The sequence below is a fragment of the Zonotrichia leucophrys genome, chromosome 29, assembly GCF_028769735.1.
Source record: "Zonotrichia leucophrys gambelii isolate GWCS_2022_RI chromosome 29, RI_Zleu_2.0, whole genome shotgun sequence".
Lineage (NCBI taxonomy): Eukaryota > Metazoa > Chordata > Aves > Passeriformes > Passerellidae > Zonotrichia > Zonotrichia leucophrys.
In genome coordinates, this window is record NC_088198.1 from 528,716 (window position 1) to 552,236 (window position 23,521).

At 52.0% G+C, this 23,521-nt stretch overlaps 2 protein-coding genes across 2 annotated transcripts in view; one reads left to right on the forward strand and one right to left on the reverse strand.

Annotated features, from left to right (window-relative positions):
* Nucleotides 1-6,589: 6,589 nt before the first annotated feature.
* LOC135459255 (pro-glucagon-like) lies at nt 6,590-10,184 on the forward strand. The gene is made up of 4 exons (XM_064735032.1): nt 6,590-6,650; nt 7,156-7,258; nt 8,924-9,070; nt 9,748-10,184. Exons 2-4 carry the CDS (start codon nt 7,164-7,166, stop codon nt 9,755-9,757), a joined length of 252 nt encoding a protein of 83 aa, XP_064591102.1. The 5' UTR covers nt 6,590-6,650; nt 7,156-7,163; the 3' UTR covers nt 9,758-10,184.
* A 3,147-nt stretch (nt 10,185-13,331) lies between these two features.
* SLC4A8 (solute carrier family 4 member 8) overlaps nt 13,332-23,521 on the reverse strand; it is a 31,258-nt gene continuing 21,068 nt past the window's right edge. The window contains exons 17-25 of the mRNA XM_064735031.1: nt 23,314-23,427; nt 22,715-22,876; nt 21,944-22,195; nt 20,138-20,206; nt 17,732-17,905; nt 16,618-16,755; nt 15,520-15,617; nt 14,995-15,098; nt 13,332-13,654 (exon numbers count right to left, since the gene is read on the reverse strand). Coding sequence (XP_064591101.1) covers nt 15,011-15,098; nt 15,520-15,617; nt 16,618-16,755; nt 17,732-17,905; nt 20,138-20,206; nt 21,944-22,195; nt 22,715-22,876; nt 23,314-23,427 — 1,095 coding nt within the window. The 3' untranslated portion in view covers nt 13,332-13,654; nt 14,995-15,010. The remainder of the gene's footprint in view (nt 13,655-14,994; nt 15,099-15,519; nt 15,618-16,617; nt 16,756-17,731; nt 17,906-20,137; nt 20,207-21,943; nt 22,196-22,714; nt 22,877-23,313; nt 23,428-23,521) is intronic.

Genomic DNA, 23,521 nt, shown 5'->3' on the forward strand with positions numbered 1-23,521 from the left:
CCCACGTCTGAGGATGGTCAGGATAAATCCTGCAGGCAGATCTGAAACCCGGGCTCAGGCTGGGGCCTGAAGAAAGACCCCTAGGGGCTGGAGTGAGTCTAGAGCCAGGAATGGAGCTGAGGAAGGGCTGGAGCACCAGGGAAGGGTCTGGAGAACTCCTGAGGGACCTGGGGGGCTCAGCCTGGAGAAAGGAAGCTCGGGGGGGACCTTGTGGCTCTGCACAACTCCTGACAGGAGGGGACAGCCAGGGCAGGCTCGGGCTCTGCTCCCAGGGAGCAGGAACAAGAATAAAGTGCCTGGGGAAGTTTAGGTTGGGAAATTTCCTCACTGTAAGTTTGTCCAGCCCTGGCACTGGGGCAGTGCTGGAGTCATCACCCTTGGAAGTGTCCAAAACCCGCAGGAATGTGGCCCTTGGGGGCCTGGTTAATGCTGCTGATGCTCTCGGTGGTTTTCTCCCAGCCTGGATGATTTCTGCACCTTGGGAGCAGGAGGGCTCAGACAATCCAGGGCAGCCAAAGAGCCGAACGTCCCATCTCCATGTAAAGGGGCTGAGGCTGAAGGGTCCTCACGGTGCAGCTGCAGCTCCGGGGCTCATTCCCATCCCCGGGGAGAGCAGGAGCTGCAGCCAAGCCTCGGCGGCTGAGCAAACACGGGCGGCTGCTGTCCAAGCAGGCAAGTGAATCTGGAGGCACAATTTGTCATCTAATTGCAGCCACACCCCCCGGGATTAATTGCTGCATTTGAATTCAAAGCAGGGCAGATTTACGGCCCCATCAGGTTTCATCAGCCGTTACTGGTGATTGATGCCCAGCTAAAAGCACTGCAAACAGCCAAAAAAGGGCTCTAAGAGGGATTTTTTTTTCAGAGCTAGGAGTATTTGAGTTGTTTGATCATCCCCAAGCCTGCAAGAGAGGGGAATTAAAGCCTTGGCCGCATTTGCTCCAGACTCCACAAAGGGTTTTGGCCGTAATAGCTGGGTTTTTTTCAAATTCAGGAGTATTTGGGTTGTTTGATCATCACCAAGCCTGCAAAAGAGGGGAATTAAAACCTTGGCCACATTTGCTGCAGACTCCACTGAAGGTTTTTGGCTCGTGCACCAGGGGAAGTTGCCTCGGGGGGGTGTCTAAAATTTCCACAGAATTATGGGCAGGAAGAAGAGTCAGGGAAACAAAACCCTGATGCTTTTCCACATTCAAAGCCAGAGGGACATTTAGCAGAAATAAACTTTTAACCAGAATAAACCATTAACTACCATCTGCCTCTGTCTCAGATAAAGAGGGGAAATTAACCCCACCCTGCCCCAAGATCAGCCATTGTGAGGCTTCAGGTGCGTAACCACCGAGGTGCAGGGTCAGAACCATCCCACAGCCACCCAAATCCATCCCATAACCTCCCAAAAACATCCACAGCCTCCCCAAACCATCCCTCAGCCACCCAAAACCATCCCACAGCTTCCCAAACGATCCACAGTCACCCAAAACCATCCCATAACCTCCCAAAAACCTACATTTCCCAAACCATCCACAGCCCCCCAAAACCATCCCACAGACACCCAAAAACATTCCACACCCTTCCCATACCATCCACACCCTCCCCAAATCCTCCCTCAGCCACCCAAATCCATTCATAACCTCCTAAAAACATCCACAGCCTCCCTAAACCATCCACAGCCACCCAAAAACATCTAACAACTTCCCAAACCATCCCACAGCTTCCCAACCCATCCTACAGCCACCCAAAACCATCCCATAACCTCCTAAGAATATCCATAGCCTCCCCAAACCATCACACAGCCCCATAAAAACATCCCACCGCCATCCAAAACCACCCCACAGCCCCCAAAACCTGTGCTCAGAGCTGATGGTGCTCAGAGCTGCCCCAGTTCAGCTCCTGTGTGGTCCCAGTAAGCACTGGTGCTGGGCCCTGAGGGCCTGAGGCTGCTCAGAGCACCCAAGGGCTCCCCAAAAACCTCTGAGAGTACCCAAAAAAGTCTTTCCTCCATAATGGAAACTACCTTTCACTGCAGGGAATGGTGCTGGGAGCACCCTGGAGGGTCAGGGAGCAGAAGGGGCCACCCAGGAGGAGCTGAGAACATCCAGGGAGAAACAGGGGTCACTGAGGAGCTCCAGAGTGTAGGAGCATCGGGGGTTGCACGGTCAGGACGGATGGAGATGAGAGATCTCTGAAGCCAGATCTGGAATTTGGTGTTTATTGCAAAGGGCCAAGTGCAGGGCCCTGCTGGGAGCTGCCAGGGACAGCTCAGGGCAGGACTGAGAGAACAGAGGGGCAGAGAGGATGAGAGGGTGAGAGAGTAAAAGCATAAGAGCGTAAAAGGGGTAAGAGAGTAAAAGGTAAGAGCTAAGAGGCAAAAGCTAAGAGCTAAGAGAGCGAGGTTCCCATTCCAATACAATAAATCTTCTGTGTTGAATATTCCAATTCTCACTAACCAATGTAGTCCAATATACAAATCCTATAGCATTTCCATACAACCTATAAGAATCACTACATTACCATACTATGCTACATTTTAAACCCTAAAAACTCCTCTTTAGGCCCCTTCTGCCAAGGTGGCAGGGTCTGCTCTGACCCTTGGGCCTGTGTGCAAGCAGAGGGTGTTGTTTCATCAAAGGGGGATCACCTTCAGCTGGCCACACCATTGTTTTCCAGTTGTTCAGTAACTGAGGGATCTCAAAGCTTGCTTTCATTTCAATCTCACTTATAGTTTCCATATTCTCAAAATCTTTTGCCAGACAATCATATTTATAAGGCTTTCCTGTTTCATCTTCCCCAACACAGAGAGCAGGAGAAACCAGCAGGGAGGGCCAGGGGTCAGAAGGAGCAGCCAAGGAGGGCCAGGACTGGAGCTCATGCAGGGCTCAGACCCCAGGGTTTGTTTCAGGCGCCGTGGGCTCAGCCAGGTGCGTCCCACGCCCTGCTCCACCCACCAAGGTTCAGCAGAAGAGGTGAAATGCACCAGTTCAGCCGGGTGAGAGCCTCCAGCCTGACCTCCAGGTGACCCCAAAGAGCAGCTCCCAGTGATGAGGAGGAGCAGGGACACCAGCAGAGGGGTCACCATGGCTGGGGACCCACCAGTGTCCAGATCCCAGGAGTGAGAGCCCCATGCTCAACCCCAAAGAGTTTTACCTGCAAATCCCATTTTCTCACCCATCTCCCAGCCCAGCAACGGGCTCAAACTGGTTTCTGCTCCAACCCCCATTGATGAAACCACTTCCAGCTCTCCAGGCTCATGTTCAAGTTTTCCATGGGCAAAGCCTGTCCTTGGCCCCCTGTCGAGTGTCCAGGATAATGGACATTGAGAGCTCAGGGAAGGTGCCTGGGGACAGAAGAGTGCCGGCAGCTGGGGACAAGAGGGACCTCACCCAGTTTGTCACCAGCAATGTGAGAAGAGTCATAAATCCATCAGAAATGGGGATCCACCACAGGGATCAGCCTGAGCTGGGGTTTGGAGTGGGCCCAAGTTTTGGCTTCTCACAGCTCAACCCATCAGGTCCCACTCTTGGCACCAGCTCAGCTTCCCATCCCACCCCACTGCTCCTCCCTAGCACCAAGCCTGTGGGACATCAACTCTGAGATGTTTCCTGCCAAAACCTGGGCACAAAGGAGAGAGGAAATAATCCCCAGCCCTTCAGAGAAAGGGCTTCACCGAAAATACCCGGTGAGAACACAGAGTTTCGCTCTGCAGTGGCCCCTCCCTTGGCTCTTCAATACCTGCAAAGCAAAACAGAAAAAAAACAGCCCAAAAAATGCTGAGACCAAACCCAGGCACTCGGCGTCACAGGGGAGGTTCCAGGTGGAACCAGTGACCCAGGGAGGTTTTTCTTTGCCAGATTTGCCTTGTCCATTGTGGCACCTCCAGCTGTGCTGGGGAGGAGGAGGCCACAAACTCCTTCAAGGGGAAAATGGGGGTGAAAAGTGCTGATTCCCAGGGCACCAGGCTCGGAACCATGGCTGGGGGACAGATGGGGACGTTCTCCAGTCCCTGCCCTGGGTTAGAGCCTGGGCTGGGCTCTGTGGGCAGCAAAGACCTCTCAGAGCAGCTAAGGGGAAGCCAAAGCCTTCATTCTTCCCTGTTTGCCATAAATCCCCTCAAAATGAAGCATCCCCTGGGTGACCCCACTTCAGCAATCTGGGTTAAATTTAAGAGCAGGTTTAAACATAAACTTGGGCAGGGACGTGGAACTGGATTTAAGGTCCTTTCTAACCCACATCATCTGCGCTTCCATGACAAACTCATCGTGTTCCCAGCTTGATTTTAGACATTCCCAGCAGGACCATGTCCCACCATCCCCATGGGAGCAGCCCTGGCTCGTCCTGCCTCTCCCCACTCCTGGAGATCAGCTCACCCTCATGAAAGCTCCTGGGTAAAAATGGGAAAAGGGCTGGATGGGGACTGGATGAGAGTTGATGGATGTGGTATCTGGACACATTCCAGGAGTTTTCCATCATCAGCTTTTTGTTTCTGCTCCATCAGAACATGATGCTCTGGTAGCCTCAAAGCTGCTTCTCCAGGGATGCTCCCAGAGCCAGAGTTTGATCCCAAACTGTCCCAATTTTGCTGTGATGTCACCGTGATGTCACTGTGATGTCATCAGGATGTCCAAGCAGCCCCCTTGGGGACTCTCCTCCTCAAAAAGAGGAATCGCCGCGGTCCTTGGAGGGGCAGGATGGCAGTTCTGGGAGCCTCGAAGGGAGAAGGAGGGGACGAGGATGGTGAAGGGCAGGGGAAGGATGGGCAGGGAAGGACAGACAGACAAACGCTGCCACCTGGTGTCCATTAAAACCTCTCAAAGTCCTGAACCGGGATGGATTCAGCTCTGCAGGATTCCAAAGCTCAGGGTCCTGCCTGCTGGGCTCCTCCAGCCCGGGAGAGCACCAGCAGCTCCATACAGCTGGGAAAGGGAGCTGCGTTTGCTCGGAATGGGGAAGCGCCACGTCCCAAAGGGCTGCAGAAAATCCCCAAAGGGCTGTGGGGAGAGAGCCCCATGGGACATTTCCTGAGTTCACTCCAGCACTGGGATCCACGGTGAGAAACCCACATGAGGAGCATGGGCTGAGCTGAATCTGCCCTCCCCGAGCTCCCACCTCCACAGACAGCACTGCGGCCTCCCGGGCCGGGGACATCGCAAACAGTGACACCCTGAGCTAATTCGGTGGCGTTAATAACAAACATCCCACCCGAGTGACGGGCAGCAGAGCTGGCCCTGTCCTCCCGAGATCCAGCTAATTAATGTCCCCCTTCCTCCCTCGGGGGATGTCAGGCTCCCTCCAAAGGCCGCGAGCGGCCCTCATTAAAGGCTCATCAGGATGAGCGTCGCCCAAACACCGACCTTATTTTGACAGTGGCAGTAATTACAGAACTCTCCGTGCTGGAATGACAATAATTACCCAGGCACGAGCAGAAAGGTCCCGGTGGGGGGAGAGCACAGAAAGCTCTGGAGAAAGAGGAAAAAAAAGAGAAATCTGCACCTGCACCCCCATCTCTCCTGGTGGGAGAGACAAGGCCCAGCTCCCCGGGATTGGCTCTTGTCTCCCGCTGCCTGGGGGAAAAGGCACATTCAGACCCCCAAACACCAAACCCTGGACATTCTTCCTTGGCTGGAAATGCCCCAGAGATCCCAAACCTGCCCTGGAAGCCCCTCCTGCCATCCACACTGGGAATGCAGAGCCCCCAGGTGGGGAGAAGCTCTTGAGGGAGCTGAGGGCTCTGCCCTGGGCCCACCTGGGAGCCCCCACCCTCCTCCAGGCCCAGACCCAGCTCTTTAGGGTTGCCCTGAGTTTTCCTCTTTTCCTTTTTCCTTCACTGGATTCAAGGATTTGAAACAAACAAGCCCAGTTCCTATGGGACACCCTGGAAAACTCTGAACCAATGAGTTCCAGTTGTTCCCAGAGCTCCTGGGATGCTTCACGGGGATCCAGAACTGCAGCCTCTCATGGGGCCATCATTTCACCCCCAAATCCCATAAATCAAAGAGGACATACCCAAAATCACAGGGAACATCCCATAAATCACAGGGAACATCCCGTAAATCACAGGGAACATCCCCAGTTCCAGGTCTAGACTGGGGGAGCCACACCAGTCTGGGATCACAAGTGGGATCTGCCTGGCTGAGGGGCTGCAGCAGGAATTTCACACGGCAGGAAGTGTTTGGAGACACAAATCATTGGTTTGTGCCTTTGTTCTTTTCCCCTCCTTGTTTGTTTTCTCCAGTGAAGGTGCTGGAAAGGGGAGCCCGTGGGCAGAGGAATCTGTGCAGGACACGCTGTGCCAGCAAGAGGCCACCTCACCTGAGAGGAGGAAACCCACAGGTCACTGCTTTGGTCCAAAAAGTAGGGAGAAAAAAAAGAAAATATAAGAAAAACAGCAACAACAATTTTAAAAAAACTTCGTTGAAGGCGTCAGTTGGAAAATCCGCCAGTAAGAACATTGTCTGCAGCAGCCCCACTCCAGAAAAGCTGTAATGATTCACAGTGACCCATCTGAGGAAAAGCAGGATACCTGTGACCCACCTGTCAGCTCTGGGCATCCTCCAGACGAGTTTAAAAGCACCAGGAAGGAGAAGAGTTCAGCCAGAACTGGCTCGAAGGAGGAAAATTGGATCTGGTGTGGAAGGAGCAGCTCAATCCCTAAGGTAGGTGCCTCTCCCTCCCTTCATTCTCCCAGTCTCCAAAGGATTCTAACCAGGAGAAGAGAGCATTTGGTGATGGGCAGCAGAAGTCTGGTTTTTCCAAATAAAGGGTGGGAGGTGGCATTTTATTCCTGCAGAATTTCTGAGGTGTCCAGCAAAAATAAGGAATGTAAAATTCGAATAAACCTGCTCATCTGGAAGGTGCTTTTCCGAGCAGTGGGAAAGTTCTCCAGCACTGTGGTGATAGTTCCAGGATAGAAATGTCACCCCCAGACAGAAAAGGGAGGTTTGGGATAAAGCTCATTGCAATTTTATCTTTGGGTGCTGTTCTGCGTGCCATGTGCCCACGGGGAGGGTGAGGGTGGGTTTGTCACCCCAATCCTGCCCACACCCCGGGCAGGGCTGTCCCACGGGGATCAGGGCTGTGCTGCCAAGGATTCCTGCAGGGTTTTGGGGCTCAGTGGGAATTGCAGCCAGGAAATTCCCTGCAGGGTTTCTGCCTCCCCAGGAGCCCAGATGGTGCGGTGGCTGTACCTGTCCGGGCTGGTGCTCGCCGTGCTCATCCCGGCCGGAGGGCAGGTGGCTCCCAAGGACCTGGAGGAGCTGTCCAGGTACGGGGCTGGGTGGAGCAGGGCTGTGGGAGCAGCTTATCCCTCTCCACTCCTGTCCCAGCTCTCCCTATTCCAGTTTATTTTGTATGGATCCCATTTATGTATCCATCTTTCATGTTCCTGTTTATTTTGTATGGATCCCATTTATGTATCGTTTTGTATGTTCCTGTTTATTTTGTATGGATCCCATTTATGTATCGTTTTGTATGTTCCCATTTATTTTGTATAGATCCTGTTTATGTATCCATCCTGTATGTTCCCATTTATTTTGTATGGATCCCATTTATGTATCGTTTTGTGTGTTCCCATTTATTTTGTATGGATCCTGTTTATGTATCCATTTTGTATGTTCCCATTTATTTTGTATGGATCCTCTTTATGTATCCATTTTGTATGTTCCCATTTATTTTGTATGGATCCTGTTTATGTATCCGTTTTGTATGTTCCCATTTATTTTGTATGGATCCAAACAAATTCCCTCCCAGCTCCCAGAGCTCCTGGGCTGAGCCTGGATGTCTCATGGGGATCCAGAATTGCAGCCCCTCATGGGGCCATCATTTCACCCCCAGATCCCATAAATCACAGGGAACATACCCAAAATCACAGGGAAGATCCCCAGTTCCAGGTCTGGACTGGGGGAGCCACACCAGGCTGGGATCACGAGTGGGATCTGCCTGGCTGAGGAGCTGCAGCAGGAATTTCACAGGGCAGTTCCTGGCAGGGACATTCCCTGTAGGGAATCCTGGGATTTCCTACCTGGGTCAGAGCAGACACCCTGCCCCAGGCCAGCCAGGCTGGGCTGAGCCCCATCTGGGCTGGTCCTCCCATGGCACCTGTCCTGTGGGAACCCTCTGTGGCGAATCCCAAAGTCACCCTGGAGCTGCAGGGGATGGTGCAAACCCCGGAGCAGCCCCACAGCTCCCATGGCACCTGTCCTGTGGGAACCCTCTGTTGTGAATCCCAAAATCACCCTGGAGCTGCTGGGGATGGTGCAAACCTTGGAGAGCCCCACGTTCCTGCTCTGATGGGGGAAGCAGGGGCCAGGGTGGAGTTTGGGATCCACCAAGCAGGAAAGAGGGGGATGATCTGGGACAGGACACTGGATGTGTTTATTGGATGCCAGGAAATCCAGGCCAGGCTTGGCAAACCTCCAGAAACTGAAACAAGAATTGTGTGTTTGATTTGTAGGAATCATTTTAAATATTCCAGATTTATTCTTCTGCACTATTCCATCTTTACTGGGGGATGATCCTCACAGGGACAGGGTTTGGACGGCTCAGCCCTGCCCTGGGCAAACCCTGGGGGAGGATCCTGCTGGGGTGGTCATTAAACCTCATTTTCCTCCCTTCTCCTCCCTTCTCCTCCCTGCCCTATTCTATCTTTTTGGGGATGATCCTCACAGGGATAGGGTCTGGAGGGCACAAACCCTGTGCCCTGCCCTGGGCATCCCCTGGGGCAGGATCCTGCTGGGGTGGTCATTAAACCTCATTTTCCTCCTTCTCCTCCTTCTCCTCTCTGCCCTATTAAATCTTTTTGGGGATGATCCTCACAGGGACAGGGTCTGGAGGGCACAAACCCTGTGCCCTGCCCTGGGCATCCCCTGGGGCAGGATCCTGCTGGGGTGGTCATTAAACCCCATTTTCCTCCCTTCCCCTCCCTGAGCAGATGGAAGCTGTTGGGAGCCCAGAACTCCCAGAGCTTCCTGTCCCACGTCAAGCGACACTCGGAGGGGACCTTCACCAGCGACTTCACGCGGTACCTGGACAGGATGAAGGCCAAGGACTTCGTGCATTGGCTCATCAACACAAAGAGGTGCTGGGAGCAGGGAGAGGATTGTGCTGGGAAACAACCACCCACCACCCCAGTCCTGATCCTCATGGAGAGCTGGAGAGGGAGCTGGAGCAGTGCCAGGACACAGGGAATGGCTCCCACTGCCAGAAGGCTGGGATGAGTGGGATATTGGAAGGAATTCCTCCCTGTGAGGGTGGGGAGGGCTGGAATGGATTTCCCAGAGCAGCTGTGGCTGCCCCTGGATCCCTCAAAGTGTCCAGAGCCAGGTTGGAGCACCCTGGGACAATGGAAGGTGTCCTCCCATGGCAGTGGGTGGGGTGGGATGAGCTTTGAGGTCCCTCCCAACCCAAACCATTCCATGAAATCCATGGATCTGGTGCCAAGGCAGGGTTGGACTCCCTTTTCCTGCTGCCCAACACTTCCTCAGGATCCTCTGGTTTCTTGTAATAAGGTCAAGAAAACAGAGGAATTTGTGGGGGGATTGGGATGGGAAGGGGCTGTTTCATCATCCCTGTGTTTTGTCCTCACATTTTCCTCCTCATTCCAGCCTTACCCTCCTGGGATCATTGACATTTCTGTTCCAGCCATTCCCAAGGGGCAGCTCCTCCCTGAGCGAGGGAACCCTCCCCTCCCTTTCCCAGCTCCTGATTTTAGCAGAAGTTTCCACCCCCTGAAGCTCTTTGGGGTTTGTTTTTAAGGTACAATTAACAGCAAATCCAGGCAGCAGCTCTCCAGCCACATCCACGTGGGAAGGTTGGGCCTCTCCTCATCCGCCGGGATCAGGAGCTCCACAGAAGGATTCACCCATCACCTGCAGCTCCCAGACCCAGCCAATGGTTCCTAGGAGCTCCACAGAAGGGTTCACCCATCACCTGCAGCTCCTGGATCCAGCCCATGGCCCCTGGGAGCTCCACAGGAAGAATTCACCCATCACCCATAGATCCTAGACCCAGCCTGTGCTTCCTGGGAGCTCCAGGTGATGGGTGAATCCCTCCCCTGCCGCTCCCAAGCCCAGTCCATGGTCCCTGGGAGCTCCACAGAAGAATTCCCAGCCCCCAGACCCTGTCCATAGTCCCAGAGCTTCACAGAAGGATTCACCCATCACCCACAGCTCCTGGACCCAGTCCCCAGTCCCTTGGAGCTCCAGGGAAGGATTCACAGCTCCCAGACCCAGCCTGTGGTCCCTGGGAGCTCCAGGGGAAGGATTCACCATCACCTGCAGCTCCCAGCCTCAGCCCATGGTCTCTGGGAGCTCCACAGAGGAATTCCCAGCTCCCAGACCCAGCCCCTGGTCCCTGTGAGCTCCTCCTGAACTCTGCCCCCATGGATCAGTCGTCCCTCCAGCCTGGATTTCCCTCTGGCTTCTTCTCCCCATGGTTTTCCCTCAATGCCAATAAAACCTTTGATCACTCCTGCAGTTCCTGGCATGTCCACGAGTCTCACTGGGATCCCACACAGCCCCCAGGGATTCTGAGCCTCTCACTCCCATCTTGGTGCCTCATTTTCCCTCAATTCCTCAAGTTTTGGGTTTTCTCCAGCCTTTCCAAGCATCCCACTGGGATCCCACACAGTCCCCGAGGCTCAGAATCCTCTTGACTCCCAACTTGGTACCTCATTTTCCCTCAATTCCTTGAGTTTGGGATAAAAGAGGTAACCAGGGTGTGCCCACCGGACCCCACAAACCAGGGCCAAAAATTGGAGAGAAACTTAGGAAAAACCCTCCAGTAATTCCCTTTGTGGTGTTAAATTATTGCAATTTAACCTGGATCCAAAGAACCTCTTTGGAGTTAATTTAGTTCCAATTAATGACAGGGCAAGTGGGCCCAAAAAAAGCCCAGAAGCGCAGCAGAGGCAACAGCTCTGGCTGGGGAATTTCTCCTCTCCAGGGCATTCCTGGAGTCCCAACACAGCCAGGGTTGGCGCAGGGGACACGTGTGACACAGCTACTCCCACTGAGAAATAAATTAAATTAAAATTTTAAATATATAATTAAAAAAAGAATAGTTTTTAAAATAGAATCATTTTAAGATAAAATAACTCAAAAAAATAAAAGTATAATAATTTGGAAATAGTTTTAAATTAAAATATATTAATTTCAGAATAATAAAATTCTAAAAATTAAATAAATTAACATAAAAATATTTAAAAATACAATTTAAAATCAAAAATATAAAAAAATTAAAATAATATTTTTAATTAAAAATTCCCTCCTTGGTTTTATTTCCAGCCCACAGTGTCCCCAAACTCTCTTGGGATAAAATAAATAAAATAATTTCCACCTCTTAGAAAGAGAAACAACTCCAGAATTTTCACAGAGAGCACAAAAACAACACAAAGAAAGTGTCAGCACCTCGTTTATTCCCTGTTTGATTTATTCCCTGGTTACAGCCTTTGTCATCTCCATTCCCATGGATTTCCTTTTGGGAATTCTCTGGAAGGGCCCGGGGGGAAGTGGGAGGGGATTGATGTCAGATTTCACTTTCTGGGTCATTCCAAAGATATTTTGAGTTTATCTCTAAAGCAGCTCCAGGAACCATTTCTGGAAGCTTTTCCCTCTGTGTTGTTTTCCCCTGCACAAGGAAATAGCAAATCCTCCCAAAATATGGAGCCAGCCTTCCTTCCTTCCTTCCTTCCTTCCTTCCTTCCTTCCTTCCTTCCGCCACTTCCGCCACTTCCGCCACTTCCGCCACTTCCTTCCGCCACTTCCTTCTGCCACTTCCTTCTGCCACTTCCTTCCTTCCTTCCCCTGGAAGCTGAGCCCAGCCCTGTCTCTCTGCTTCCAGAGAGAAATAGAAAACAGGAAAACCAACCTTGTCCGAGCAGAGGATCACACTAATCCAAACTGATCCCAACTTTCCATTTCTTCAGAATTTACTTCATTTTTCAGCCCCCTCTCCTTCCTGAAGGCCCAAGGCAGCTTTTCCTGCTCGGCCACTGCCCACTCCAGGCTGGCAGCAGTGAAACTCCACTCCCCAAATCCCCATACATCAAACCTGGTGGAGTTCTGCCCTGCCTGGGGAGGTGGCACCTCCATCCTCACAGAGCAATTCTCCACCTTCTTTTCCCCATTGTCCTTTTGGGGTGGTTCCATGCAGGAGAAGGCTCCTGGATGGGTGGGATGAGCAGGAGTGGTTCCCCTGTCCCAGCTGTGTGTTCCAAGAGGCTGAAGCGTGTTCCAAACCTCCCAAGGGCTGTGGGAGCACCTTTTCCTTTGGAACCTCCTCCCTTCCCAGCTCCACAGACCCCAGACTCAGCCACACATCCCAGGGGCACCCCAGAGCCCCCCAAACCCCCAAAGTGTGGGGAGAGCTTCAGGACCTTCACCGTTTCCCAGCCTCTCCCTGTGAGACAGCAGGAAAAGGAGGAGGAAAAGGCACTTCCCACTTCCCTGCAGCTCCAAAGAGGCTTTGCAAGGATGGGGTGAAGGAAAAACCAGAGTCCAGGAGATGACAGGAAGGGGAGGAACAAGAATGGGGATTCTGGGGGTGCAGAACTCCACATCTCACCTGCCTGCTCCCACCACCAGTGTCACTGCCATATTTTCTGAAAAATCCCTTCACCAGGATTTCTTCTCCTGGGAAGATGAGAAGCCTCAGAGAAAAATGTAAATAATAATTACCTGACGGCTTCTCATGTGTTTGGCTGCTTTGGAACGTGGTTTGGGACATTGTTTACCAACAGGTGAACGTTTGATTGGTTCCATGTGAATTGTTTTTACTTAATGACCAATCACCATCAGCTGTGTCGGACTCTGAGGAGTCAGTCATGAGCTTTCATGATCATTCTTGTTAAAACTACTGTCTGTATGTTCTCTTTCTTTAGTATAGCTTTAGTATAGCATTCTTTAATAGAATATAAGTACATAAAATAATAAATTAGCCTTCTGAGAACATAGAGTCAGATTCTCATCTCTCACCTCGTCCTGGGGACCCTCACAAACTCAACACCACCAGGGATTTTATTTTTAAGCTTACCTTATGGTCATTTTGGAGCTGACTAAAAAGGGACATTTCTGGATTTTACCGCTCTCAGGCTGGTGGCAGAGCCCAAAAAGAACCCTCAAAAAAGATGGGAAAAATGGAGCATAGGGAGCTTTTCCTTTGTGCTATCCTGAGTGCTCAGAGGTGGTTTATCCCAATTTCTGAGATGCTCCCAATGCTGTCCCACCATGGAGAGCATCCCTCTTGTACCAGTAAGAGACAGAAATTATCCAAAGGAGGATCCCAAACCAGCCCGAAACCCCAGCTGTGAGGAAGGAGAAGGCGCCAGATTGAGCAGGGAATGGTTTTGTACATTCAGAGTTTATATTTGGAAAAAAAAAAAAAAAAAGACAAAAAAAAGAGAGAAAGGAGACGAAGAATTCGAGATTAAAAAAATAGAACTGATGGGAAGCGGTAGCGGAGCCTCCACCACTGCACAACACACGCACACGAGGACACACGAGGCTGGACAACACGGACCCCCGGGACGCAGCAGCCCGGGGGGAACGGGAAACTCTGCATGGCTTTGTGGGACCCCTCTGCTGGGAAACGAGCCGCTCCTCCGTGTCTGCCTTGGCACATCCCTGAGTCACACTCCTGCTCCTCGACGGCGGCGTCGAGGCGCCTGAACGTTGGCACGGGGGGAAAAGGGGAAAGAGGGAGGGTGTCATCAGTGGAAGACACAGAATCAGAGATACGTGGAATTGTTCAGGTTGAAAAAGGTGTTTAAGATCAACAAATCCAACTATCAGCCAACACGTTCACCACTGGCCATGTCCCCAGGTGCCACATCCAAGTTCATGGAACTCTTCCAGGGACGATGGCTCCACCCCTGCCCTGCACAGCTGTGCCAAGGCTTGGACAACCTTTCCACAAAGGAATTTTCCCCAGTATCCAACCTGAACCTTCCCTCGTCAACCTGAGGCCATACCCCTCCTTCTGTCCCTGTTCCCTGGGAGCCATGTTCACCACTGGCCATGTCCCCAGGGGCCACGTCCAAGTTTATGGAACTCTTCCAGGGATGATGGCTCCACCCCTGCCATGGACAGGTGTGTCAGATCTTGGACAATCTTTCCATGAAGGAATCTTCCCCAATATCCAACCGGAACCTTCCCTGGTTAATCTGAGGCCATTCCCTCTCCTTCTGTTGGGAGCCATGTTCACCCCTGGCCATGTCCCCAGGGGCCACGTCCACATTTTTGGAACTCTTCCAAGGATGATGGCTCCACCCTGCACCAGGCAGCTCTGTCAGGACTTGGACAACCTTTCCATGAAGGAATTTTCCCCAATATCCAACCTGAACCTTCCCTGGTCAACCTGAAGCCGTTCCCTCTCCTCCTGTCCCTGTTCCCTGGGAGCCATGTTCACCACTGGCCATGTCCCCAGGTGCCACATCCAAGTTCATGGAACTCTTCCAGGGATGATGGCTCCACCCCTGCCCTGGACAGGTGTGTCAGATCTTGGACAATCTTTCCATGAAGGAATCTTCCCCAATATCCAACCTGAACCTTCCCTGGTCAACCTGAAGCCGTTCCCTCTCCTCCTGTCCCTGTTCCCTAGGAGCAGATCCCAAATCCCCCTGGCTCTCCCCTCCTCTCGGGGAGTTGTGCAGAGCCACAAGGTCCCCCTGAGCCCTTCTCTCCAGACTGAGCTCCTTTCCCAGCTCCCTCAGGAGCTCTCCAGACCCTCCTCCTGCTGTTCCAGCCCTTCTCCAGCTCCACTCCTAGCTCTGGAGATGCCCCCAGCCCCTCAAACCCTCTCAGGGTGTAGGATCCCAGGATTCCAGGTGCAGCTCCCACACTTCCCTGCAGAGAGAAGCTGGTGGCCATGGTCCTGCTGCTGGTGGCCATGGTCCTGCTGCCTGTTCCCAGGAGCGTGCCCCTTGCCTAGCAGCACTGGCCAGAGCCCAGAGGGGCCATGGGCCTGTGCTGTCCCCACAAGGCCACCCCACAGCTGAGCCTTTACCTCCTTCCTCCCGGCTTCAGAGCGTTTCTGTGTTCATGGTCAGAGCCTTCCATACCGTGGTCTTGGACATCTCATCTGAAATGTTGATCTCGGAAGGATCAGCCCTGCAAGGAATATTCCAGATGGTTTTCCACGAGGATGGGTCTGATCCCACTAGGAGCACTGGCAGTGGCCAGAGGAACAGGAGAGCCTGGAAATCTGGAGCTCAGCTGGTGGGGTTGGTTTGGCTGGATGAGGAATTTTGGGCATCAAGGCCCGGAGCTGCAGACCCACAGCTGGTGTTTTCTGTTTCCCCCTGTGACCTCTCAGGTGGGAGCAGATCCCAGGAAACCACTGGTGATGTAGTTTTGGGATAAAACAGGAATTATGCAGCCATAGTGGGGTCAGAGCTCTGTGACCTCCTAAATTTCCAGTAAATTGGGATTTTCCCACTAAGATGATTTGGGATAAATCTGCAAGTGGAGAAACCTGAGCCAGACACTTCCCACTGATCCTGCCAGGGGTCCTGACCTGGGGGGTCTTTACCTGTCACTGCTGGGCTTTGGGGTGTCCACCCTGCTGGTCTTGCCCAGCTTCAGCTGAACAGAATTCGCAGCAGCTGCTTCCATCATTTTCTGGGACTCCTGAAAAGAGACGAGTCAAGTTCTCTCTTCTTGATCCAAGAGAGGAAAAATGAAATTCCAGTAAAAACCTGGCAGGCTGCCCTCTCCTCTGACCCACAGCACTCTTAGCAGCAGGTAAAGATCTGTGTGTGTGTTTGGGGTTAGTGACACTGCTGGGAGCAAACCTTCACAGAAATATATAATTATTTTTATTATAAGGCTCATTTTAAAATTATAATGATGTCTCTGTTCTGGTGTGAAACTCTTTCAGAATTTAGGGGGAAACGTTCAGAATATGGGATCCAGGCTGTGAGATCTGTTTGTCTCAGTTCTGATGTTCCCAACAGCTGCTGCCCAGAGGAGCTGTGGATTCCCCATCCCTTCCCCAGCCTGGCAGGGCCAAGGCCAGGCTGGACGAGCCTGAAGCACCCCAGGATAGTGGGAGATGAACCCGCCCAGGGCAGGGGTGGCACTGGCTGGGCTTTAATTCCCACCCAACCCATTCCATGGCCCCACAATTCCATGATCTAAGGATGAGCTGTGACAGGAACAGGGAATCTCACAGCCCAGGGGAAATGTCACTGTCATATTTTCTGGAAAAATCCCCTTGCCCAGGATTCTTCTCCTGGGAAGCTGTGAAGCCTCAGAGAAACAGGAAAGCAATATTATCTCATTTGCTTCTCCTGTGTTTTGCTGCTTTGGAATGTGGTTTGGACATTGTTTACCAATAGGTGACTGTTTCATTGGTTTCATGTGAATTGTTTTTACTTATTGGCCAATCACAGCCAGCTGTGTCGGGACTCTGGAAGGAGTAATGAGATTTTCTTTAGCATCTTTTAGCCTTCTGTCTGTATCCTTTCTCTATTCTTTAGTGTAGTTTTACTATAGCATTCTTTTATATAATATACATCATAAAACAATAAATTAGCTTTCTAAGAGCATGGAGTCAGATTCATTAATTCCTCCCAGTCACAGGGGACCCTGAAACTTCCACAAGGATATTCCCAGCTCTTGGTGTTACCTCCTCTTCTTTGGCTTTATTTTTGGCATCATCCAACTTCTTCTTCTTGCTTTCTGGCATGAGATCATCCAGGAAGCTGAGCTCCCGCTTGGAGAAGCACAAATCCATCACTTTCCGAACAAAAACGAGAGCCAAGACCTTCAGGAAGGAAAGGGGAGATGGGTGAGGCCAGACATGGTGCTTCCATCCCTCCAGGGTTGTGAGCATGGGGGGCAGTGAGGGGCACCAGGAGCACCAGGAACAGTGGGAATACTGGAAACACTAGAAACAGTGGGAACACTGGGAACACTGGGATACTGGGACCATCAGGAACACTGAGATACTGGAAATACTGGGAACACCAGGAATACTGAGAACACAGGGAACACCAGGAACACCGGGAACACTGGAAATACTGGGATACTGGGAACAGTGGGAACATTGGGAACACTGTGAGCACTGGGAATAATGGGGATACTGGGAGCACTGGAAATACCGGGAATACTGGGAACACCAGGGATATACTGGGAACACTGGGAATACCGGGAATACCGAGGATACCTTGAACACTGGGAACACTGGGAACACCAGGGACACCAGGAACATTGGGAACACTGGGAACACTGGGAATAATGGGAATACTGGGAACACTGGGAACACTGGGATACTGGGAATACTGGAAACACTAGGAATACTGGGAACACTGGGACATTGGGAACACTGGGAGCACTGGGGATACTAGGAGCACTTGGAATACTGGGAATACCGGGAACACTGGGAACATCAGGGACACCGGGAACATTGGGAACACTGGGAATAATGGGAATACTGGGATCATCAGGAACACTGGGATACTGGGAATACTAGGAACACCAGGAATACTGGGAACACTGGGAACATCAGGGACATTGGGAACACTGGGAGCACTGGGAATACTGGGAACACCAGGAACACTGGGAACACTGGGGATACTGGGAATACTGGGAACGCTGAGAACACCGGGGATACTGTGAACACCAGGAACACTGGAAACACTGGGAACACCAGGGAACGCTGGGGACAATGGAAACACCGGGAACACTGGGATACTGGGAACACCGAGGATACTGGGAACACTGGGAACACCGTCCCTCACCATCATGGGGAAGATGATGGCGGCGCGGGAAGCTTTGATGGCCCAGAGCAGCACGAGGCAGAGCAGCTGGATGAGTGTGAACAGGTGCACCTTGCGCAGGGGCACGTGGCGCAGGTAGATGAAGTCGGGCTGGTGCTTGGCTGGCATCCAGAACAGCTTCAGGCGATCAAAGAACTGCAGGGAAAAGAGAGAACCGCTGGAGGAGTGATAAAATTGTCTTTTGTCTCTTGAAAAAGGAAGAAGCTGTCCCAGATTGCAAGGCAAGATGTATTCTATTTGCCATCTGTATGGCAGTTGTCTTTTATCAAGTGGGCAGTTTTTCCTTATCTCTTCCGCAATCACTCCTCCCTCGGGAGGGGACATCTGCTGCTAACAGCTATTGAATGTCACTGCCTGGCTGATAAGAACTACAGCATCCCATTGGGAGATGTGAGCCCAGAGGGAGGAGCCAAGCATTGCTACCCGGATATAATCTGGAGGTTCTGGAACACTGGACCTTCAGAGGAAGACTCCACCCTTCTCCAGGATCCCTGCTCCAGCAGAACCACCCCTGACACTGCAGGAGGGCTGAGCCACAATTCCAATGGGACTGCTGCCAACACCCTGACCCACAGGGTGTCAGGCTGTGTTCTGACTCTGTCAGTGTTGTTTTGATTTGCTGCATTGTTTATTTTATCCTTTTATTTTCTTCCCTATTAAAGAACTGTTATTTCCTGCTCTCATATTTTTTGCCTGTGCCCCTCAATTTAAAATTTACAGCAATTCAGAGGGGTAGGGAGGGTTTACATTCTCCATTTCAGGGGAAGCTCCTGCCTTCCTTAGCAGGCACCTGGGTTTCCAAACCAAGACAGAAACTTAGAAGTTTCTCTCTTTAATTAAGTTAAAAGACACATCATAAGATTTAAGAGGCTTCACTTCAAACTCAAGGATCACTAATTAGACAAGAGCTAAAAAGTCTTGCCTAAACAATTAACTAGAAAAAGACGTGAACAAAGAAACGAACTGCTTTTGTAAAGCGTTTTCACTAAGAGCAAGAACATCTAACACTTAGCTCAGTTTTTCTGATTATTTTGCCTTTTATTAAACTTTTTTGTTTCCAACACTGCAACAGAAGCCATCCTGCTGATTTTTATGCCTCCAAAAGTAGCTAGGCTATCTTAAGTGTGTTTTAAGCCCCCTAGAGCTCATTAAACCTAGCTCAAAAAAGTTATTTTAACACACTGCCACAGCTCCTGCAGCTGCTGGGATGTGGAGATTTTGGGAGCAAGGAGAAATCTGGGATCCCCTTCTGTTCCTCCTGGGACCAGCACCTGCTGTCCCTTCACTCCATCCAAAATCCACCTGGCTTTGCCCACCAAATTCCAAATTATTCCAGGGTTTTCTCCGGTCAGCATCTCTTGGCTCAGGGAATCCCCCAGCGAGGATTCCCAACAGTAGAATTTCCTTCTCTTCACATGAATTCTGCCAATTCCCATCACCAAACACCAACCTGTCCTAACGCCTGAAACAGAGAGGGATGAACTGGTTCCTCCCAGTGCCAAACTGGATCGTCCCAGTGCTGAACTGGACTCTGTCAGCACTGAACTGGGTCCTCCCAGTGTCGAACTGGGCCCTCCCAATGCTGAACTCGGTCCTCCCAGTACTGAATTGCCCCTCCAGTGCTGAACTGGGTCCTCCCAGTCTGAACTGTCCCTCCCAGTGCCGAATTGGTTCCTCCCAGTGCTGAACTGGTTCCTTCCAGTGCCGAACTGGATCCTCCCGGTACTGAACTGGACTCTCCCAGTGCTGAACTGGGTCCTCCCAGCACTGAATTGGGCCTTCCCAATGCTGAACTGGTTGCTCCCAGTACTGAACTGGGCTCTCCCAGCACTGAACTGGGCCTCCCAGTGCTGAACTGGGTCCTCCCAGCACCAAATTGGGCTTTCCCTGGGCTGAACTGGCCCTCTCAGTGCTGAACTGGGCTCTCCCAGTACTGAACTGGGTTCTCCTATCACTGAACTGGGTCCTCCCAATGCTGAACTCGTTCCTCCCAGTACTGAATTGCCCCTCCCAGTGCCGAACTGGTTCCTCCCAGCGCTGAACTGGATCTTCCCAGTACTGAACTGGACTCTCCCAGTGCTGAACTGGGTTGTCTCAGTGCTGAACTGGGCCTCTCCCAGTGCTGAACTGGGTTGTCCCAGCACTGAACTGGCTTTCCCAGTCCTGAAATGCCTCCCTCAGTGCTGAACTGGACTCTCTCAGCACTGAAATGGGTCCTCCCAGTGCTGAACAGGCCCTGCCAGCTGTAAAAACTTCCTGAGCCTGCACCCACCATCCCTGACAAAAACCATTTGAATTTCCTGCTCTCAGAGACATTTTTCCCACCCCAAGGCCTTCAGGAGAGGAAATTCCTTGGAGCAGCCATACCTGAATTCCTCGGAGTGATGAGACTCCCATGTACAGAAAGACCCCATAAAGGACTGGCATCGGGATAAACTGGGGAAAAAATGCAACAATTAATGGCTTCAATTTCATTTGCAGCATTGCCACTCTCTCCCATCACTCCTTTCTCGAGTGCTGCCTGGAGATTCCCAACTTTCCCATGCTGGATTTTATCCAGCACAGATTTTGTTCTCTGTGTCAGGCTGATCTTTTGATTCATTTCATCAGAATAATCCTCTTTTCCAGAGAGGCTGGAGACAAAGAGGGGATTTCATCCATCAGGAGCACATTTCATCCATCTGAGACCTCCTGTGGGGGGTAAAAATGATCTCGAAAAACTCCTGTGGTAATGCATGGAAGTGACATCTCCTTTGAGCCTGGAGGGTGGGATTGTGTCTGCTTTGAGCCTGGAGGTGGGAATGGGTCTGGTTTGAGGCCTGGAGCTGGGATTGTGTCTCCTCTGAGCCTGGAGGTTGGATTGTGTCTCGTTTGAGCCTGGAGGTGGGAATGGGTCTCCTTTAAGCCTGGAGATGAGAATAAGCCTGGTTTGAACCTGGAGGTGGGATTGTGTCTCTTTTTGAGCCTGAAGGTGGGACTGGGTCTGGTTTGAGGCCTGGAGATGGGATTGGGTCTCCTCTCAGTCTGGAAATAGGACTGTGTCTATTTTGAGCCTGGAGGTAAAAATGGGGCTGGTTTGAGCCTGGAGTTGGGAATGAGTCTCCTTTGAGCCTGGGTTGTGTCTCCTTTGAGCCTGGATCTGTGACTGGGTCTGCTTTGAGCCTGGAGGTAGAAATGGGTCTGGTTTTAACGTGGAGTTGGGAATGGGTCTCCTTTGAGCCTGGCAGTGGGATTGTGTCTGCTTTGAGTCTGGAGCTGGGATTGTGTGTTTTCTTTGAGCATGGAGTTGGGATTGTGTCTGCTTTAAGCCTGAGTTGTGTCTCCTTTGAGCCTGGGTTTTGTCTCCTGTGAACCTGGAGCTGGGATTGTTTGGTGAAAAGAAGGGGCAGGGAAGCCTGTGGGGGGAACTCTGAAGGTTCAGCTCCTGGGAATGGCTTTCCTGAGGCTCCTGGGGGAGTGAATTGCAGCCAATAAAGTCCTGCTTGTCTGAAATGCTAAATTCTAACCCAAAGAGGGGATGGATGTGTAGATTTTTCGTGGCCATGGTTGGGGAGCAGGGATGGCCTCAGTGAGAAGCTGCTGGAAGTTTCTTCCATGTCTGGCAGAGCCAGCTCCAGCTGGCTCCAGGATGGACCTGCTGGAGCAGTTTGGGGAGAGCTGTCTGCAATGGGATGGATTCAGGTTGGAGGAGAACCTGGAGAACTGTGTCCCCTGGGAGGGACCAATGGGGAAGAAAGGAAGTTTTTAAGGTTTGGTTTTAATTCTCATGATCCTGCTGTAACTTTGTCACTAATAAATTCAATTAATATCCCTAATTCCAACATTTTTTTCTCATGATCATGACTGATGAGGGATCTGTCCCTGTCCTTATCTCAAGCCATGAACTTTGGTTTATTTTCTCTCCAGTCCAGCTGGGAAGGGCAGGGATGGACCAGGTTTGGTGGGATCCAGGCAGGATCCCTCTCACTACAGAGGGTGTGGAGGACAATCCCAAATTAAGGGATTTGTCCTGTTTGCTTGGCTTGAGCGCCCTAAGCCAGGTCTGAAGGGCTGGGAAGTCACCAAGGCTGGTTCCCATCCTGCCCTTGGCATCACCTGGGGGAGAGAGGCCCTAATTTCACATCTCCCCCCAAACTCCTGTGGGTCACCAGGGCATTTCCATCCCACTCTCACCTTGAGCACGGAGGTGAAGAAAACGGAGCAGCCCATGAGCACGAAGATCATCAGGCCAGTGACCCTCTGCTCCCGGATGCCCAGGAACTTGGGCTGCTCGCCCGGCGCGGAGCAGTCGGACTCCACCTTGAGGCTGTTGACGTGGGTGATGGACAGGACGGTGGCGGCCACGAACCAGGGCAGCCCCATCACCGAGCACACCCCCAGCATCACGGCCACCATGAACAGGTCCAGGTGGTACCCGCAGCCTTTCTGGGGAGCAAAAGTGGAACAGGAGCATCCGTCAGGGAGCAGGGTAACACCACGGGTGGGGCTCAAACCCTGCCCAAGCACAAGGCAACTTCTGGAAAATTTAAATAAGGTTTGAAACAAGAACTGGAAAAAAACGTGGATTTGATGTCTTGCACAAAAGTCTGGCAGGATCAGATAAAGTGGGTCTTGTACCATCTCTGCTTCTCAGAAATAATTTTAAAATTCATTATTTTTTCGTTCATAAAGAAATTCCCACCACTTGCGGTAGGACATGGCTTTGAGTGATCCCTGGAGCTCATTTCCCAGCTGCCACTGACATTTGAAAAAACACCACCCTTCTACACTCCAATATTCCCCTGCTGCTCCCAAAAGTTGCCATGCCATCCCTGTGCCCAGGAGAGCTCCTGCCACACAGCCTGGTGTTATCCCAAACCTCCCCAAAGTGTCTGGGACAGGAGCTTGTCCCAGCCCCACACCCTGAGCAGGGTGGGCAGAGGGTGAGCCCCTGCACCCCCTCACCTTGAGCCTGTGCTCCTTCCTGTTGACAATGACGGCCGTGATCTGCTGGTCCATGAAGATGAGGATGGTGCAGAGCAGGGCCGGGATGAGCGCGGCCAACACCGTCCACCAAGGGTTGGGCCCAATGGGGTTGATGAGCCACCCACGGTCATCCCTGGTGGGCTGCAACAGAGGGTGAGATCAGCTCCCAGCCCAAACCCTTTCCTGGCCTCTGTACTCCTCCATCCCTGTGTCCAAGCATTTCCCATTTCCCTTGGTGTCACCCTCTCCCAGGGGGCTTCGCAGTGCCAGTGTCATCTGTCCCAGAGTCCCCTCTCCCCTGGATTTGGGGCTGGCTTCCCAAAAGTCAGTAAGGAATTTATGGCTTGGATGTGGCAGAAGCTGACACCACCAGCAGCTCCTCCAGCCCAGCCCTGCCCTGCTGGAGATGGTTCTCCTGTCCAGTGTCTGGTTTTGGGGCTGTACCCTGATTTCCAGGGGGGATCGATGCTCTTGGATGTCCAAGAAGAGATGGTTCCACCACCAGCACCTCCTCCAGCCCTGCCCTGACATCACCTGAGGTGCCAAAAGCCTCCTCCACCAATCCCCAACCCCGTTACCTTGAACACGTGGGGGACGTGGAGCTTGGGGGACGGGATCCCGATCCCGAGGTCGATGAGCACCATGATGACAATGGTGAGGAACACAGCAAAGTCACTCACTGTGGCTCGGACCTGGGGCGAGAAACCGGGGCTGAGAGGGGCCAGGACACGAGATGGGAAACCTGGGGACACCCACAGAGCTGGGATTGTTAATCCCTAAAATCCC

Coding starts and splice junctions, on each gene's coding strand:
- LOC135459255 (XM_064735032.1), top strand. CDS start 7,164: ATGGTGCGGTGGCTGTACCTGTCCGGGCTGGTGCTCGCCGTGCTCATC. Junction 7,259..8,923: donor GACCTGGAGGAGCTGTCCAG/GTACGGGGCTGG, acceptor CTCCCTGAGCAG/ATGGAAGCTGTTGGGAGCCC.